The following is a 15882-nucleotide window of genomic DNA, read 5'->3' as shown; positions in this document are numbered from 1 at the left end:
CAACATTCATAGGGGTGTGAAGTGCTCTGGTCTTAAGGAACTCCTGCAGTGGCTCCTGGAGGCCACAGGGGGTCACTGTTGGCAGCCATCAGGCATTGCTCGCAGGGTTCAGGACCACAGGAGTGGTTGGCTGCCGACCTCAGAAGCCTCAGATAAGGGTTGAGAGAGCCCTATCTCTAGGCCCAAGTTTAGCTGTGGTCGAACTTTGCTTACCTCATCTTGAGTGCCAAGCCCATTCTTCCACCAAGGGACCATGGCTCCAGCAGGCCGAGTCACAAAAGGCCTGTGTGATTCCCTTCAGCACCTCGGCTGCCTGTTTTCTCTCCCCAGGGGTCTGAGGCTTTTCCTACTCGTACTTGTTTTTTCCATTCTCTGACAGGAGCCTGTGACTCCACACATCCCCTCCGCTCTCACATCACTTCCCCACCTCCACCCAGGGACGGACTCTTTCTAAAGGCGCCATTTCAGCCTCTTTATCTCACAGCAAACACGACAATAACAGACAATATTTAATAAACCTAGCCCATGCCAGGGCTTTTCAAGCCTGCTATGTACTGTCCCATGTACGTCTCAGAGCAACTCAGTCAGGCCCCCACTTTATAGGCAAGGAAAGAAGGTGTAGATAAGGTAATTCAGGTTGCCCAAGATCACACGGAGCAGAATTTAAATACATTCACATTCACATACAATTCAAATCTTTACTGATGCCTTTCCCCATATTATAGGATTATTCATTAATTTTCAGGGACATTGTTCTATTCACACAAGGGATTACTACAAATTAATGTTGCTTTGAAGCATGGAGTTTTTCTGCAGGATGTAACTGGATCATCTGAATTCCGTAGGACACTGAGCTTTTTCGGTCTGGGCAGGGGAGTAGGGTGGGCCTGAGATCTCTGAGCTGACCCGGTTGGTCTGAGTTGGTGAACACGGCTGCACAGAGGCAGGCTTGTAGCTTGGTGGGAGTGTGGTGGAGCTACAGTGCAGAATGATGTGTGGGGGGATGTGTGTGTGTGTTTGTGTGTGCTGGGGAAGGAGCCCACTGAGCTGAGAAAGTAAGGAAAGTAGGCAGGGCACTTCTCAGGGTCTTACTTGGCAGGCCAAGGTGTTTGTATTTTCTTCTGTGTGCAGTGGGAGCCACTGAAGGCTTTTGAGGAAGAAAGTGGTAAGATTAGAGCTGGGCTTTAGGAGAATGGGTTTAGTCTTTGTGTGACAAATGGCTCAGGGCCCCACCTGTCTGAATTCCAAAAACCCGGCACCCTAGTCTGCATATAATTTCCTTCTGCAACCTGCCTGCCTGTCTGTCACTGAATGTCACTGTCTCTCAGGGGCTGTAATCTTCCAAAAGTCATGGTCCTTGTAGGGCACGAGCTTCTAGTTTTTAGTCTGCAGTCAAATGTCTGCAAAGCCCATCCCGGGGCCCCCTGACCTTGTTGGAGCCTTTCGTCACAATACAAGGCAGGTATCATGGTGTTCTTAGGGTCTGGAACTCACAGACCTCCCTTTTGAGTTTCAGAAGCCACAACATATGGATGTCTTCTCAGGGCCACTTGGCAGGCACAAGACCCTTCCTTGAAGAACACAAAAAAATGGAAGGCCAGAGGGAGGGGTGTCTTGGAGTCTTGTAACATAAGGAGTGACAAACCACTGAAACCTCAGTTTTCTCTCTGGAACGGCCTCCTCCCTTTTCTTTCTCTGGAAAACTCTTATTGATCTTCCCACACCCAGTCAAATTATTTCCTATGATGTCTGCTGGCTCCCTAGTAGCATGCGAGGCTGCTGCTGCCCCTAAACTCTTGACAGTACTTCATTGGTCTCTTTTTTAAATGCTGCTCACTACTTTCCTCATTATGCTAGAGATATTTGTTGGTCTTATTTTCCCAGCTTGCCTCTGAGTGCCTTGAAAGAAGGATTTCCTTCACTATTATCTCTGTATCCAACTCAGGGCCTAGTGCAGCGCTAAATACTTAATTGAGTTCCATCAGTCATACAAAAATATGTATCACCTGCCGACCGTGTTACTAGAATACAGCAATGAATAGACCAAAGCAGACTCTCCACCTGCCCTCGTGGAGTTCACAGCCTAGTGGATATTCTGCATGGGACACCCATGGGGCCACTTCCATAAATACCTTCTGAGGGACAGACTTCATGCTGCCTTCCTCAGATCTGGGAGATGTTCTGTTCCCAGAAAGTGTTCTTTGACAACTTGTGAAGTAGAAATGCTTTCTTTCAGGAACAGGGCAACTGACCTTTATCCTGTGAATACTAACAGCGCAGTTCTTGGTAGGTGCCTGCTATGCATGTGTTGAGTGGCATTGGAGTAGAAACAGACTAAGATTTTACTCTGAGAAGAGAAGGTGACCCACTGGGGCTGGGGCATTAGCCTGGTACAATTAGAAGAACAAAGCCAGCAAGAGGTTTTTGCAAAATAGTTGGATTTTAGAGGCAGATAGGGGCCTGCCAAGATGCAATGAGACTACAAAATAATTGGTTTTAATTCCAGAATTTGCCTGTAATGGGTTTTGTTCCCTGTCCCACATTTTCCTGGTCCCAGACCTCCCTTTGAGATTTAGAAGCACAGATGTCTTTTCAAGGCCACTTGGCTGAGACAGGACCCTTCCTTGAGGAGCACAAAAAGATGGAAGAGGTCGTGCATGGTGGTTCACTCTTATAACCCCAGTACTTTGGGGAGGCTGAGGTGGGAACAAGAGTTCAAGACTAGGTTGGGTAATATAGTGAAGCCCTGTCTCTACAAAAAATTTAAAAAATTAGATGGGCATAGTGGCGCACACCTGTAGTCTCAGCTACTCAGGAGGCTGAGGTGGGAGGATTGCTTGAGCCTAGGAGGTCGAGGTTGCAGTGAGCTGTGATCACACCACTGCACTCCAGCCTGGGTAACAGAATGAGACTTTATCTCAAGAAAATGAATATATATATACTTATATTAATACATGTATATGTGAATACAGAGGGCTAGAGAGCTGGGTGTCTTGGAGTCTTGTAAGCTGTTGGAGTTATCAAAAGATCCTCTTCCCCCTCCCCACCCATACACTCACCTACCAGCTGTCAAGGTCATGGGAAACCAAGAAAGGGCTCCAGAACTGGGACACTAGTGTTTCCAACAACTCATCTTGCAGTAGGAGGAAGGATGGTTCCTGGCCTGGTCCGCTTACCCAGTTGGGCAAATTGCTGTCCTTCCTTGGGCCTCAGTTTCCACATGAATAACATGAGGAGGTTGGGCCAGATGGTCTTTCAATGCTTCTTTGTTTTTTAGTAGGAAAGAGCTCTGGTGTCAGATACACAGGGTTTTAAATCGAAGGTAGCTGCTTGAGTGATGGGGCCATGGAGGGGGGAAAGAACTGTGTGGGTTTTAGAGCCGGGCACACCTGGGTTTCTGTCCAGGTTCTGCTCCTTATTAGCTGATTTACTTTGGGCAAGTTACTTAACCTCTCAGAGGCTGGTTTCCTCACCCATAAAGCAGAAATAGTGATGTGCCCTCCCTGGGTGGTTGGGGGAAGTCCCTTAGATAATGCAGGGAAGGCACCAAACCCAGGGCTTGGCACTGTCAATGAGGGTGACGGTGGTGGTGTCTGGAGATGCTGGCCACCTTGACAGGTGAGCTGAGTGGGCAGAGGATTTGAGGAGCTGCTCTGAGCAGGACACTCCCAGGAAGAAATACACAGGGAGATGGAAATTTCCACTCCAAGGTGGCTTGGCCATTCTAGAATGGCGTCACAGGAACAACTAGACAACCCTAAACTGTCAGGGTATCTTTACCTCTGTAGGGACAGGCTTGCTCTAGGGCTGCTGCTAGGGCTGGGCGGGGCCTGCCTGTGATTCTGGGTTCTGAGCTTCCTTGCAGCCAGGTGAATCCTCAGGTTCTTGGACTATTAGGTTGGTGCAAAAGTCACCGCGATTTTTTGCCACTACATTGCAATTACTTTTGCACCAACCGAATACATCCTGTCCCAGCTGGCCTAGTGCACTGCCTGGGCTGCGGATCTGGGCTAACGCGCTGTCTTCCTGTTTCCAGTGCGCCGGTCAAAGGCGGCTGATGAGGAGAGGAGCCGCCGAGCCCAGCGCGCCCGAGACGAGTACCGACGCCACTCGCTCCGTGCTATCCAGAAGGGCACGGTCGCCGGCCTCAGCTCCATGTTCCGGGAGCTCGGCCAGAGCCATGAGCAGGAGGCAAGACTCTACCACCACCTCCCCGGGCCGGGTCCGCCGCAGCCCCTCGCCCTGCCGGTCAGGTGGGTCGAGGCTCCGCGTTGGCGTGGTTGGGGCAAGGGCCTTGGATTAGGGCATGGGGCACCGGGGTCCCAGTCCCGGTTCTGCCCCAGATTTGCTGTGTAGTTTGGGGCTAGCATTTCCCCTCTGGACCTCAGCCCTAGTCTGGGGTAGGAGAGGGAGGAGAGGTGTGGGAGTTGGAGATTTGTAATAACTTTGGAGTTCTGAGAGCTTTGACCTTTTTTTTTTTTTTTTTTTTTGAGACGGACTCTTGCTCTGTCGCCCAGGCTGGAGTGCAATGTTGCAATCTCGGCTCACTGCAACCTCTGCCTCCCAGGTTCACGCCATTCTCCTGCCTCAGCCTACGGAGTAGCTGGGACTACAGGTGCCCGCCACCACGCCCGGCTAATTTTTTTGTATTTTTTAGTGGAGACGGGGTTTCACCGTGTTAACCGGGATGGTCTCGATCTCCTGACCTCGTGATCCGGTCGCCTCGGCCTCCCAAAGTACTGGGATTACAGGCCTGAGCCATCGCACCCCTAGGAGCTTTGACCTTTTTAACGTCAAGGATTCCTTTGAGAATCTGAAGAAAGCTGTGTACCTTCTTCCCCCTCAAATTTGCAGATATAAAGACCTAGAATGTTTGCATACAGTTTGAGACTCTAAGGGCCCCAGGCTAAGAACTTGTAATGAGCCCTCAGATGGGTGAAGCATGGCCAGGCAGCCTGGACACAGGGCTTGATGACTCTGAGTCCCAGGCAAGCCGGTTTTTCTCTAAGTGGAATAGTAGGTTTGCAGTTTAGCATGGTTGGATGCCGGCGGGTCCTCACACACATTTGTGTCCCCTAAGGGTTTGCAAGGGCACTTAGATGACTGTCCGAAATTGCCAGGACCAAAGGTTAAGAGGTTGCAGGGAGCCTCTCTTCCCTCTACCCGCCCCCACCTTAGGCCAGCCCCAAGGTTTGGCCTCTCTCCTCTTGGGTGCTCCGGTCCCCAGATCATTGCCGAACAACCACTGTCCCCAGGAGGGCCAGAGGCTGGGTGGTGAGCACCTGCCGGCTCCCTTAACCTCAGTAATCTGCAGAAGAGTCCAGTCACCCCCAGATAATGAAGGGGTGTCTGAGTTTTGCTTTAATTGGGGTTTGGGGTTACTCATAACTTTATTTTCCCTCTGCCTACAGTGTAGGGACAGTTGATGATGTCTTCATTTCTTCCCTCCCACCTTCTCACCGTTTCCTTTCTTGTCAAGTATAAGATTCCCAAACCAGAAGGTTTAAAAAGGTGTACTGAGAAATGGCTGCCTCCCTCTCCCCCTCCGTCTACTCTGTTCCCCCGTCTTCCAGAGGTCACTACTGTTCTTAGTTTTTTATGTATCCGCTCACTTTATTTTTGCAGTTACCATCATGAAAGGCCTTATTCCTCCTTTTTTTTTTTTTTTTTTTGGAGAAAAATTGGCATTTTATGCATGGAGTTCTATACTTTGATTGCTTTCCCTCATTTAACTAGTTTTTAGGAAGGCTTTTCGTATCAATTCTTACATTATCTATTTAGGGTTTTTTTTTGTTTTTTTTGTTTTTTTTTTTTTTTACAGGTGCATAGTATTCTACTGCACAGTGTGTTGTAAATTATCTTTTTATTGTGTTGTCTTTTCCTTATTGATATCTAATAACTTCTTACATAAGATTAGGGAAGAGGATTCTTTTGTCTGTGATAAACATATTTTCTCAGTTTGGCACTTATTTTTTGATTTTCATGATGAAATTTTTTGTCGTGCAGGAATTCTTGATTGTTACAAGGTCAAATTTTCTTGTATATTTTCTTTTTTTTTGAGACAGAGTCTCACTCTGTCTCCCAGACTGGAGTGCAATGGTGCCATCTTGGGTCACTGCAACCTCTGCCTCCCAGGTTCAAGCGATTCTCCTGCCTCAGCCTCCTGAGTAGCTGGGATTACAGGCACGCACCACCATGCCCGGCTAATTTTTGTATTTTTAGTAGAGACAGGGTTTCACCATATTGGTCAGGCTGGTCTCAAACTCCTGACCTCAGGTGACCCACCTGCCTTGGCCTCCCAAAGTGCTGGGATTACAGGTGTGAGCCACTGCTCCTGGCCTCTTTTATATTTTCTAAATTTGAGGGCATAGTTAGAAAAGCCTTCTCCCCATCTATGCTTTTTAAAACAAACCTAGAAATTTTCCCTCAGGCCCATTTGATGGAGCCACATGGACCATGGTGCAGCCTGGCTCTGGGCTGGCTGTGTGCAGCCAATAGGGGAGCAGTGGCCTCACTCCTGAGTGAGCCTCAAAGGGGACAAGCAGCTGTACACACAGGGCAGCAGGCCCAGGCAGTGAGAAGGTCCAGCCTCTCTCCTGTGGCGGCCCCATGGGATGGGTCCCTATGGCCTCACTACTCTCACCTCTCTGGTGCCTGCCAGCACACCTCGTCTGTCTGTGCTGAGGGCAGATGCGTACCGCTGATGGGAGGACAGGTTCGGATTCAGGAGTGAGGCTTTGGGCCAAGTGGCCTCCTAGAATACACATCTAGTATTTATATGCTTTTTTTGTTTTGAGTTTTGAGTATTTATTATCCTTATTTTAATAAAATTTATTTAATTGTATATTTATTAGATTTAAATTTTTTTAAACAAAATTTGAGACCGAGTCTTGCTCTGTCACCCAGGCTGGAGTGCAGTGGCGGTCCGATCCCAGCTCACTGCAATCTCTGCCTCCCAGGTTCAAGTGATTCTCCTGCGTCAGCCTCCCAAGTAGCTGGGATTGCAGGTGCGCACCATCACACCTGGCTAATTTTTTGTATTTATAGTAGAGACAGGGTTTGACCATGTTGACCAGGCTGGTCTCGAACTCCTGACCTCAGGTGATCTGCCCACCTCAGCCTTCCAAAGTGCTGGGATTACAGGCATGAGTCACTGTGCCTGGCCTATTACATTTAACTTTTAATGATGGCTATGTTTAACTGGCTTAGAAAATTCCTGAAAATTTAACAGTCAGCTCTTGTGGACCAATACACAAGCTGTTCACGTGTCTTTTTACCCAGGCCCTACTCTTTACTGCTAGTATGACTTTGGCTAGTAATTTCACTGCTAGAATCTATGCTAAGGAAATTATCTGCAAATTGGAAAAAGTGCAAAGATGATTATCATAGCATTATTAATAATGGCAAAAAGAAGCAATGTAATTGTTTAAAGTGAATTTGGGTTAAGTCAATTCATTGGAATGTTTTGTGGAACTAAAAGTGACTTCTTTGAAGGCTTTATAACAGGGGAAACACCATAGATTAGCTGAAAAAGAAAAAAGAAGTGCAAACTATCTAATTTATATAGAATGATCAAAATTTTAAGGTATATAAATGTAGCATTTATGTTCTGGGGGAGTCAGATTCCCTGCTTAGAAACGAATTCAAATCGACTGCTTAGAAACAGAGGGACAAGAGTGTGTGAATTTATTTTTTGCTGTTATATATAACTTCCTATTGCCTTGTAAGGAAAGCGAGTCCTAGAAACTGGAGGAGTTTTTCCCCACCAAGCACAGCTATTTTTTGGGGGATGCAAATGTGGAGGAAGAGGCTGGGTGAAGCAGGCTGCCCTGCACTGCTTAATGAAGACGAAAGACATTTGAACTTACTGAGAAGGAAGAGTGTGAGGACTGGGAACATAGGCCGGCTGGCTGTAGGGCTGTAGAGGGTAAAGGAAGGTCCAGAGTGGCAGTGAGTGGGAAGACAGGGTGTGGAGGCCAACTCTACTGATGACGGCTGTAAGCTGCGATGTAACCTCACCCTCTGTCCTTCTGACATCTTTTCTCAAATCTACAGTGTCTGCTACTGTGTGTGTGCATGCGTGTGCATGTGTGAGTGTATTCAGTTTAGGGCGAGTAAAGAAATGCCCTGTGGATTTATTCTGGGCTTGTAAGGAGGTACGCTGAGCACAGTGTCAAAGTGTGGGTACAGGGCAAATACGGAGATCACATGAGAGGACAGCTGACATTGATTTTATAAAAAACAAGGATAACCGTGAATTCTAAATGCCAGTACTATTAGGTGGATAACAACAACAAAATAAGAATTTACCAGGCCCCTGTCACTCAGTTGGAAATGGCGAAGAGGCTGTGGTTGTTCAAGGTGGGCTGTTGCCTTGTTCCTCAGATGCTATGTTATTATTATTATTATTATTATTATTTTGAGACAGAGTCTCACTCTGTTGCCCAGGCTGGAGTGCAGTGGCACGATCTCAGCTCACTGCCTCCTGGGTTCAAGCGATTCCCCTGCCTCAGCCTCTTGAGTAGCTGGGATTACAGGTGTCTCCCACCACGCCTGGCTAATTTTTGTATTTTTAGTAGAGATGGGGTTTCACTGCCACTCCTGCGCTTTTGTAAGGCAGCACCAGGACAGTGAACAGAGAGAGAAACCGGAGAACCTCAATTTGCTCTGGAAATGGCTGAGATTCCCTGTCCAGCAAATAAAAAGTATGACACAGGAAACAGAGGCGGAAGGAAACAAAACAGCACATTGGTAACTACGGATGGAATGGGTAAGGGACTGAGGGCATGGAGGGCAGGAGGAGGAGGGGCACGGGAAGAATTTAGACGAGGGAGTAGACCAGGCCAGACTGGTCTCGACCTCTCAAAGTGCTGGGGTTACGGGTGTGAGCCACCGCGCCTGGCCCAGATGCTGTACTTTTGTGCCATGATTTCATGCACCGTGGTGTTACTGCATTGTATTTCACCACATAGTTGTGGGTGCCTGTCACGTGTCGTGTGCTGCCAGCTCTTACTATGCTTTCAGTGTAGCCCGAGTGCAGTGGGGTCTCACTTCGCCACAGTCTGTGTACGCATCTGGGAACCGCAGTTCAGACACGAAAACAGTGACGATCTTGGCTCACCTGTGAGAACTTTAAAACGTATCTACTCCCTCGTCTGAACTCTTCCCGTGCCCCTCTTCCTGCCCTCCATGCCTTCAGTCCCTCATCCATTCCATCCGTAGTAACCAATGTGCAGTTTTGTTTCCTTCTGCCTCCGTTTCCTCTGTCATATACTTTTTATTTTCTGGGCAGGGAATCTCAGCCATTTCCAGAGCAAATTGAGGTTCTCCGGTTTCTCTCTCTGTTCACTGTCCTGGTTCTGCCTTACAAAAGCACAGGAGTTGTGGCAAAGGCAGGCATCCCCTCAGAGGGCGGGGAGGGAGAGGTAAGGAGGGGATAAGACCCAGAATTCTTTCTGAGGGAGAGAAGGGGATGGGACACACTCAGTTACTTTCCATCAGGAGCCTCCTTCATCCATGCTGGTATTTATGCCCTGGCCATGCTCGAGGGAAAATGTGCCTTTTCTTTCCCTCAGACACCCCCTCCTAGCCTCTTTTCATTCCCAACTGTGTGGCTGTTTTTTGAAGCAATCGGTAACAGTTTTCTTTTAAATAAACAATAACAGGTGGTACATTATAATCTGCAAAATGCCTTCAAGTACTTGGGCTGTTTTAATCCTCTTTGTAGGCATGGATGTGGGCACCGTGCTTATTCATTCTCTCATGGCTCTCTCCTGCCCCTTCTTCCACCCCCCTTCCTCCTCCTCCTTTTACCTTCTTCTCCCCTTCCTCTTTCCTTCCTTCCCCTCTTCTTTCCTCTCCCTCTGCCCTTTCTCCCTCCTTAATCTTCTGCCCTCCCCACTTTCTCTCTCTTCAGCAGGACCTGGGAGCGCCCGCTGCGCCCAGTCTCCAGAGATGTCATCGTCCGCTGGTTTAAGGAGGAGCAGCTGCCTCGCGGAGCTGGCTTCGAGAGGAACACCAAGTTCATCGCCCCCTGGTTCCATGGTAGGACCATTTTTCTGGGCCCTGTGCCAGATGATTTCCACATCCTTGCCTCTCTCTGGGGTTGGGAAGGGGTGCTGAAGGACTGTTATAATCAGGGGACAGAGGACTTCATGCAATCTCCATTCTGCCCCCGATATCTCCCAGCGGGAGTCCAGGAGGCTGCAGGCCCCAGGGATGCTGAACGAGCACTCCCAGTTCTTCTGGGAAGGGATGACCATGGCTCTTGCCCACTGCCGTCACCTCGCAGCCTCCGTAGCCATCAAGGGCTCCTCAGAGGCATCTTCTTTGTGGTCATAAGACAGTGAGCCCTGAGAGTTGCATGAGTTCCTGGTGTGCAGGACCCCCATCCCCGGATCCTGGCCACAGCCTGTCACACTATAGGCTCCGGATACGTGCTTGTTGATTAGATGACAGATGGCTGAATGAAGAGGTCAGCATCACCTAAACATAGACTATTAGGGCAGGGTGGCTCCCTGAAAGCCCCTCCTTGCCCACCTTGTTTCCAAAACTCTGGCCTTTTTTCTGTTCCTCAAACAAGCCATCCTCTTTCCCGTCTCAGACGCTTTGTGCTTGCTGTGGCTCTACTCACGTTTTCTGTTCTTCGGCAGCTCTTTGCATGGCTGACACATTCTCATTTTCCATCTCAAACATCCCCCTCCTCAGAAAGGCCTTTCCTGAACTTTCTTACCTACATCAGCCTTCCCCAGTGTCCCTCAGCTCACCCTGCTCATTTCCTGGAGAGAGTGTGCCCAGTTGGTATTTATCAGATTTTCTTATTGTCTGTCCTCCCACCTGAATGTGAGCCTGTGAGGTTAAGGACCTTGTTTGTTTTCCCGGTCCCTGGGTTAGTAAGTATCCATGGGAAGAATGGATGAAGGTGGGAAGAAAATGTCTGGGTTGGGATTAGATCCCACGCTTTCCAGTTCCAAAGAACAGCCCTTGCTTCTCTGCATTGAAAATCTAGAGCCACACATGTGAGGGTCAGGCTAGCCTTCCCAGCCGGTCTTAGGCTTGGTGAGGTCAGGGACCTTATGTCTTAGGCATCTCTGTATTCAACCCACACCCCTGCCTCTCCCCCAGGGACCAAGTACAGAAATACCTCCAAGACGAGCTCGCCACCTTCCCCTGTTGCCACTGCTGTTGAGCTCTCCAACCCAGTGAATAGCATCCATGTCATGTAGGTCAGATTGGATATGCCTCGGTCACAAATGCTTCTGAAGTCTCAGTGACCCCCACCAGTCAAGGTTTATTTCTTACCCATGTTACATGCCCTTTAGGAGTTGGTTACAGACTTTAGTCTGGGCCTCAGCCTGAAGGAGCTGCCTCTATTGAAAATGCTGATGGTCGGTCGGGTGCGGTGGCTCATGCCTGTAATCCTAGCACTTTGGGAGGCTGAGGCGGGAGGATCACTTGAGGTCAGGAGTTTGAAACCAGCCTGGGTAACGTGGTGAAACCTTATCTCTACTAAAATATAAAAAAAATTAGCTGGGCGTGGTGGCAGACCCCTGTAATCCCAGGTACTCAGGAGGCTGAGGCAGGAGAATTGCTTGAATCTGGGAGGCAGAGGTTGCAGTGAGCCGAGATTGCAACATTGCACTCCAGCCTGGGCAATAAGAGTGAGACTCCGTCTCAAAAAAAAAAAAAAAAAAAGGAAAAAAGAAAACGGTGATGATCTCACGACAGAGGGAAATGAGGGACTTGGAGAACCACACATTGGCTCCTAAAGCTTTTGTAGGGCACTGACGTGAGGTTGTCGCTCACATTCTGTTAGCCAGAGCCAAAGTGGCGTCCGTGTTACAGTGGATAGTTTTGAAGGATAATCTAGTCTGTTGTGACCACCGTCCACTTTCAGACCTCTTTCTTCTCCCAGGTCACCACACATCTGGAAGAAGGTTGGACTGGCTCTTTAGGGTTCAGAGAGAAGACAGCACTCATGGCTGACTGAGCCGTGTGTCCCTGGAGCTGGTGCTGGGGATTCTCTGCCTCTCCCTTCTATTCCAGTTATGTGTCCCTGTAGCCCCGGTAGAGCTTCCATTTAAGTCATCACTGTGCTTTTTATTCAGACGTTACTATGGTCACGGAAGAGCAGCACTGGCATCTTAGGGAGCTGCGGAGTGTCACTCAGGAGTGGCACGTGGGTGAGGGTGGGCAGCTGTGCCGGGTGCTCCAACTGCCTTTGGTAGCCAGTGGAGAAGGTACGACCGAGGTGCTCAAATTTATTTTTAGCTTTGTTTTCTTCTTTGACTTTTTTTTTTTTTTAAGGTAACTTTTATGTTGTCACAGAACCAACAGAACCAAGATTTAAGTCTCATAATTTATGTAGCTAATTTCATGTTCTTCTGACAGTTCTACCATAAAGCGTGCAGAAAAGTTGCTGTTACACAGGCTGGAGCTATTTGGTGACAGAATTTTCATTGATCTGTGACAGAAGGAAAGAAAAAGGCTCACATATGGAGGGTGGCCAAGTAACTTTGCTTAGAAAGGATTGTGTCATATTCTAAGATTATATCCTTTCCTCAGTTTTAGTGTTAAAATGTCCTATCTTTTATGAATTGATGGTGATAGTAAGTCATGGTTAATTTTATATATTGCCTTTGCTTGAAAAAGCAAAAAGTTAGCAACCCAGGACCTCCCCCACCGCTGCTTTTTTTTTTTTTTTTTTTTTTCCAACTTTACTCACTCGTAAAATCCCGAAGTCTGGAACAGTGAGTGTGTTCCAACTTCTCTTTCAATATAGGAATTCCCTGATGGAGGGGTTAGGAGTTCCTCTGTACCAATTCCTACAGGGGCAGGTGGCCTGCACCAGTCTAATTGTTAAGGAGTTTTTGCTGCAAGTTGGCAGGGGACCTGGCTCTCGCTGGGCTTGGTTGGGCATCTCAGCTGGGGCATCTCTGTACCATGGAACTCTTACGCTCTTCCTGGGACCAGTGGGCCAGCTCAGGCATGCTCTTCTCATGGTGACAGGACAGACATCAGAGAGCAATTGGAAGCATGCCAGGCTCTTGAGCCCTAGTCTTAGAGCCAGCACCTTGTCGCTTTGCCTTAATACCTCACAGAACTGAGGAATGGGAAAATATATTCTGTCTTTTTCTTACAAGGAACTGCAGAGTCCTATGTCAAAGGGTGTGGCAACAGGGAGGGAAGAAGAATTTGAGCCAATAATGTAATCTGTCAGAATCCCAATACAAGTCTTTTCTTTCCTGGATAGAAGAGTCTTAGTTAATTTAGTTAGATTTCAGATGCAGGTTAAACATGACTACTCGGATGATTTCCTTCCCTTTCCTCAAACACATGTGGATTTGTGCCAGTGTTATCCAAACAGCAAGTAGACAGAGAATCTGAAGATATGGGGTCCATTCTAGAACTTAGCAGCTCTGTGTCCTTGGATGTGTCCTTTAAATTCCCCATCTGTGAAACTGGCGTTGTAACATCTACTTCACAGGACACTTAGGAAGACTGAGCCAACAGCAGTGCTTTGTCCACCATAAAAAGCCACGCCAGTGTGTTTCCTGATGTTTCCTGGGGTCTGGGGTCAACCACCAGAGGCTCTACCTCCTTTGGGAAATCAGGTTTGGGGAAATGGGCTCAGAGGGCAGAGTGAGAGGGCACCGGCAACAGGCTTTTCTCTGGGACCACAGGGTTCTAGGTAAAGTCTCCTGGGTTACAAAGAGTGATGGTAACTCCTTGTTTCTCCTTTGTTCATTGTTATGTTCCAGGAATTGTGAGAGAGATTTGTAGTTATAACTACTTGCGAGAAGTGCCAGTACATACAAGCTTGGCTTTGGGGGAAAAAAATCTATTTTCGAAATTTGACATGTATCTACAATTATTAAGAATGTTTTCTGTCAGAACATTGGCTCAGTCAGAACCCATTTCTCTTCCTGAGCTTTACTTCTACAAAAACAGTCACAATGTGGTCTATGATTTATTGTCTGGGCGACAACCTATTGGCTGCCTTGCTGCTTGCCCTTAGGAAGGCTTGGCACAGAATGGGACTACCCGGTGGGTGATGTCGTTGGCATTGGTAAATTATCTCCATGTGACCCTGCTCAGCTGCTGGGAGTAGATCTCACATGTGGCCTCACCTGGGCTTGGGTGGGCCTTTGGCTATCCTCTGTGGGGTGTTAGTGGCATGCTTCTTCACGAGCAAGCACAAAGGGGGGACCCCACCTGGGAGGAGGCACTCCCTAGCCATGTAGACAGTTCAGGGATCCCAGCAGTGAGGGGCAGCTTTCCTGTGAGATGCGAGAGTTCCAAAGTAGAATGGACACTTCTTCCCACCTGCTTCCACTGCGACCTCAGAATCTATTCAGAGAAGAATGCTGAAGGTCACAGAGCTGCTGGGGTCTAGAATGGGCCCCACATCTTCAGACTCGTCCGGATTGCTGTTCGGATGACAGCACACAAACAAAACATTGCTGTGTTTGAGGGAAGGGAAGGAAATATAAATCACAGAAGTCATTTTAATGATTACTTCGGGAATGTTTATCTTGGAAAGGAGAAGCTGTGGGGAGGAATGGGTAGAGGAACAGAACCACCCGCTCAGTCTCTGGAGCTCTGTGTTGAGAAAGGGGGATTACTGAGAAGGTCAGAACTGGGCTCTAGGTGTGTGAGGTTGTTTTTGTGTTGCTGTAAACAAATACCCGAGGCTGGGTAATGTATAAAGAAAGGTGGTTTAATGGACTCACAGTTCTGCAGGCTGCACAGGAAGTAGCACCGGCATCTGCTTGGCTTCTGGGGAGGCCTCAGGGAGCTTTTACTCATGGCAGAAGGCGAAGCTGGAGCAGGCACATCACGTGGCAAGAGTGGGAGGAAGGTGGGTAGTGGTAGGGGCCACACACTTTTAAACAACCGCATCTCATGAGAACTCACTCACTGTGGTCAGGACTGCACCAGGCCATGAGGAATCTGCCCCCATGACCCAAACATCTCTCACCAGGCCCCACCTCCAACACTGGGGATCACGCTTCAACATGAGATTTGCGGGGGACAGATATCCAAACCATATCACTGGGGATGGATGGGGATTCTGAAGAAACACATTTCACTTTAGTAGAAGAAAGAACATTTTTGATGGCTGCAGCTTGCTATTGGGCAGTCTTGATGGGGACTGCCCCCAGAATGGGGAGTGGAGGGCCTTTATACCCTCTGCTCCTGGCCTCTGCCGTGCAGTGTGGTTCTAAGGGCAAACACTGCTGACATTGCTCCACGACTGCTGGCCCTGCCCCTGCCAAGCCACTGAAGTTTGCTCAGGTTGTCATGAACGTTGGAAAGGTTGGCCAGGGCCTGGGGCTGGCCACAGGGTGGGTGCCTGGGAGTCTGTGGACTGAGGACTGAGGATATTCTCCACCCTGTGACTGTCGGACTTCACCTTGCTCATTTCTCTGTTGATGTGTTCATGGTGTAGAAACTGAGGTGTAAGCAATGGTGATCCCCTCCTGGATAACCCTCCCAGGAGCCCTGTGGATGAGGGGCAAACCCACTGGCTGTCCTGCAGGGAGGCAGCCCCCAGAGAGGTGGAAAGGACTGTGTCCTGGGAGGCAGTAGCTGAGTGGGAATGGAGTTGGGGGCTTGGCCCCTCTGACTGCATGCACTGGGAGGGAGGTCACCTCTCTGAGCTGCACGGAGTACGAAGGGGTTGGACAGGCTGGCTGCTGCTGACCTTTGCCATCCTCGGGCATGATGCTGTCACGCAGTCCTGCATCCCATGGCACTGCCAATTACTGCATGAGCTGGTCGTGGTTAGCCCTTCACAGGTGACCCCACTGAGGACCAGAGAGCTTGAGAAACTATCCCACATTTGTCCAGCAGTCAGCAGGGAAGCTGGGATGAGAAACA

General features: G+C 48.7%; 1 protein-coding gene across 2 annotated transcripts in view; it reads left to right on the top strand.

Moving 5' to 3' along the window:
• Nucleotides 1-15882, top strand: part of SH2D4B (SH2 domain containing 4B) — a 120075-nt gene that overhangs the window by 72676 nt on the left and 31517 nt on the right. The window contains exons 5-6 of one of the 2 annotated variants that reach the window (XM_005565277.5): nucleotides 4037-4253; nucleotides 9920-10044. In XM_005565277.5, coding sequence (XP_005565334.3) covers nucleotides 4037-4253; nucleotides 9920-10044 — 342 coding nt within the window. Of the gene's footprint in view, nucleotides 1-4036; nucleotides 4254-9916; nucleotides 10045-15882 lie in introns of both variants that reach the window. The other variant, XM_045399973.3, reaches the window with a different exon arrangement.

This window comes from Macaca fascicularis, chromosome 9, assembly GCF_037993035.2.
Source record: "Macaca fascicularis isolate 582-1 chromosome 9, T2T-MFA8v1.1".
NCBI lineage: Eukaryota > Metazoa > Chordata > Mammalia > Primates > Cercopithecidae > Macaca > Macaca fascicularis.
This window is presented reverse-complemented; position numbering and strand designations above follow the sequence as displayed.